Source organism: Chiloscyllium plagiosum, chromosome 1, assembly GCF_004010195.1.
Source record: "Chiloscyllium plagiosum isolate BGI_BamShark_2017 chromosome 1, ASM401019v2, whole genome shotgun sequence".
NCBI classification, from domain to species: Eukaryota; Metazoa; Chordata; class Chondrichthyes; order Orectolobiformes; family Hemiscylliidae; genus Chiloscyllium; species Chiloscyllium plagiosum.
The window spans coordinates 95,201,681-95,204,774 of NC_057710.1; the positions used below are offsets into that span (position 1 = coordinate 95,201,681).

The following is a 3,094-nucleotide window of genomic DNA, read 5'->3' on the forward strand; positions in this document are numbered from 1 at the left end:
TTTAAAATAAAATCTCTTTATTTTTTCTCTCTCTCTGTTTCTCTATGCCGGCTCTATTTATGCACGGTGTCAGCGTCCAGCGAATGTCCACCCGTGATAACATTTCACGCACAACAGGGAAGAGACTTGTTGTTAAATTGAGCGTGTAACGTTATTACAAAAAAGGCGGACCATGACACCCGGCTTCCTCTCCGAAAACAGAAAATATCTCAATTTGTGCCCGAGCTATGATCGCTTAAAAAGCTTAAAAGCGTAGGGAAATTGGATCAGGGAGAATCGTCACCCAACTTTCATTATTTAAAAGTAGTCTGATTGAATTAAGGGCAGGGATATGGTTAGAGGGATGATGGAGGGGACTCTGTGCGTAATGGTGTGGTATTAAATTCTAATTAGAGATGCAGGAATCAATGATAGGGAGGTTGGGCAGCTCAGTCCCCCTGTGCCAGCCCAATAGACTGATGAGTTATTGTCATGTAAAAGCGAAGGCAATAAGACCACCGCTTTGCTATTGTCCAAGTGGAAACAGCCAAGTTTATTATGAGGACTATATGCTCTAGAGACCTGAGGCAAGGCAGCTCATAGGAGGCATTTTGATAAAACTAAGCTCTCCTCTTAGAAAGAAGCCCAGTTTAAAGCAGACTCTGTGCTGTGCACATCTACCCACCAAAGGCACCTTCTCTTTCTCTCTCTCTCTCTTTCTCTTTTCTCATTCTTTTTTTGGCCAGATATCCAGAGCCTTTTCAATGTATAAAATGGAATATTCTTACCTCAATTCTTCTGCCTACGAGTCGTGTATGGCTGGTATGGACACTTCAAGCCTTGCTTCAGCTTATGCTGACTTCAGTTCTTGCAGCCAGGCGAGTGGATTCCAATATAATCCTATAAGGACCACATTCGGGGCCAGCTCGGGATGCCCATCTCTAACTCCAGGATCCTGCAGCCTTGGAACTCTTAGGGACCATCAGAGCAGTCCATATGCAGCAGGTAAGAACCCTTTGCAATCCTTTCCAAAGAGTACCCCTTCTCCCCGCAACAAACATGTATATAGGAAGGTTGATTGCATTTGAAAATTGAAATGTGTTTAGTATTTACCAAACGAAATTTGCTTACACAAATGAAAGAATTTATCACGTTAGAAGCGATTGCAGGCAATGGGTAATTCAGTTACAGGGTTACACTATACTAGTCACACCCGAACCGCCAACAAAATTATCTTAAGCTGCCAAAATGATAGGCATAATTTATTTACTTTGCGATGATACGTAAAGCTTAGAAAATCTGTCCTGGTGTAATTAAATAACCAAAGACTAAAGCTCATTACCAGAGTGTCTTTAAAGCAGAGTGGCTTGGACTTAATACGACGATCATTTTAAAACGTTAGACAAACTTTAATAGGCATAAAATTTAGGAAAGGGTATTTATAGACAATTTTGCACGAAATAAATATATTTAAACCAAACAAAAACATTAAAATGCTAAATCGTCTGATTTTATTTCCAATTATATTTCCCCCTACATTTTGAGGGAAAGATTGCGAATAATTTATTTTTGTACCATTCTTTATTCCACTAATTATAACTTGATTTAATCTCAGATCGTGTCTTATACTTAACCACATTTTTTAAAATATCTGGCTTCTCTTCAGTGAATTGCAAAGCGGAATTGAGAACTGCCTTTTTCTACATCTATCTTGTACTTAACTACAGTTCTGAATGCTATTGTTTCCTACAGAAGAATTAATCATGTTTCACTACGTTACTTTAAGTGTATTCGCCTTTTTTGTTATAATTGTATTGATTTGTGGACTTTCCCCTTGGCTGTCTGCTTTCGCACCCAGTACCATACAAGTTGTTCACGGATCACGGCGGCCTGAACGAAAAGCGGAAACAGAGACGGATACGGACCACTTTCACCAGCGCTCAGTTGAAGGAACTGGAGCGTGTGTTTGCAGAGACCCACTACCCGGATATTTACACACGCGAAGAGCTGGCTCTGAAGATAGACCTTACCGAGGCCAGAGTGCAGGTATTTTTGGGGAACACTGATCTAGGACAGCACCACTTCAGTTTAACAATTACATTTTCTCACCTCTACGTTACTCCAATATCAGTAACACTTACAATAGATTGGTACATATCTAGACACATTCAATAACACTATTGCATATTTGAATAGCGCCTTCACCCATGGTATTCATTATTGAGTAGCGATTGCCTAAGAATGAGAGTGCAGTAACAATTTATCCATCCACATCTGTTTATCGGGGTTATCTTATAGAATAGGGAATGCAATATTATTCGTTCCGTGGTTATGTGAGTTACTGCAACATAGAAGGGAAATCACATCAGAGATAGGCCTCAAGGAGGAGGGAAAATCAGATCTCTGGAATAAAAGGGGACAACACCGATCCGCTCCAGTATGTTCATGATCCTTCATATTGACGATATAGATCAGCGCGACGCGCGTGTGGATATATACAAGAGATAAACAGAAAGGGAGATAGTGTGAGCCCTTAAGGCGCTATCAGTGAACTCCTGGGAATGTGACAGGATAGTATCTTCATGCAATAACAGCACGCTCAGGAACCCTTCCCCGTCCACAAGTATACCATTAACCTTCAGCCTTGTTGGGGGGTTCCTGTATTCCCGCTCAGGCCCGATCCGGTTTCTGAGCACTTTCTCACCTGGTGTTCATGAATGGGACGGTGTGATTTGAGTGAATCTCTTGTGCGGCCGTGAATTCATTTCTTGTTTCACACCACACCGGTCCGTCCCCGTCTCGAACTTCCTGTGCCTGTCCTTTCCTCCCCCCCTCCGTGCTGCAGGTTTGGTTTCAGAACCGGCGGGCTAAATTCCGCAAACAGGAGCGAGCGGCGGCGGCGGCGGCTGCAGCGGCCAAGAGCAGCGGCTCGGCCAAGAAATCCGACCTGCGCCCCGAGGACGACAACAAGGACTCGAAACCGGCCGACCCGGACAGCACGGCTCCGGGCAGCTGCGTGCCAACCCCGGGCACCGGCGGCGGGGTGTCTGGCAGCGGGGCAGGGGGAGGGGGTGGAGGGGCTGGAGGTGGTGGTGGTGGTGGAGGGGGGGGTCTG

General features: G+C 44.3%; 1 protein-coding gene across 1 annotated transcript in view; it reads left to right on the top strand.

Annotated features, from left to right (window-relative positions):
* Positions 1-433: 433 nt before the first annotated feature.
* Positions 434-3,094, top strand: part of LOC122554991 (paired mesoderm homeobox protein 2B-like) — a 3,605-nt gene continuing 944 nt past the window's right edge. Inside the window, exons 1-3 of the mRNA XM_043700504.1 lie at positions 434-984; positions 1,838-2,025; positions 2,825-3,050. Coding sequence (XP_043556439.1) covers positions 744-984; positions 1,838-2,025; positions 2,825-3,050 — 655 coding nt within the window. The 5' untranslated portion in view covers positions 434-743. The remainder of the gene's footprint in view (positions 985-1,837; positions 2,026-2,824; positions 3,051-3,094) is intronic.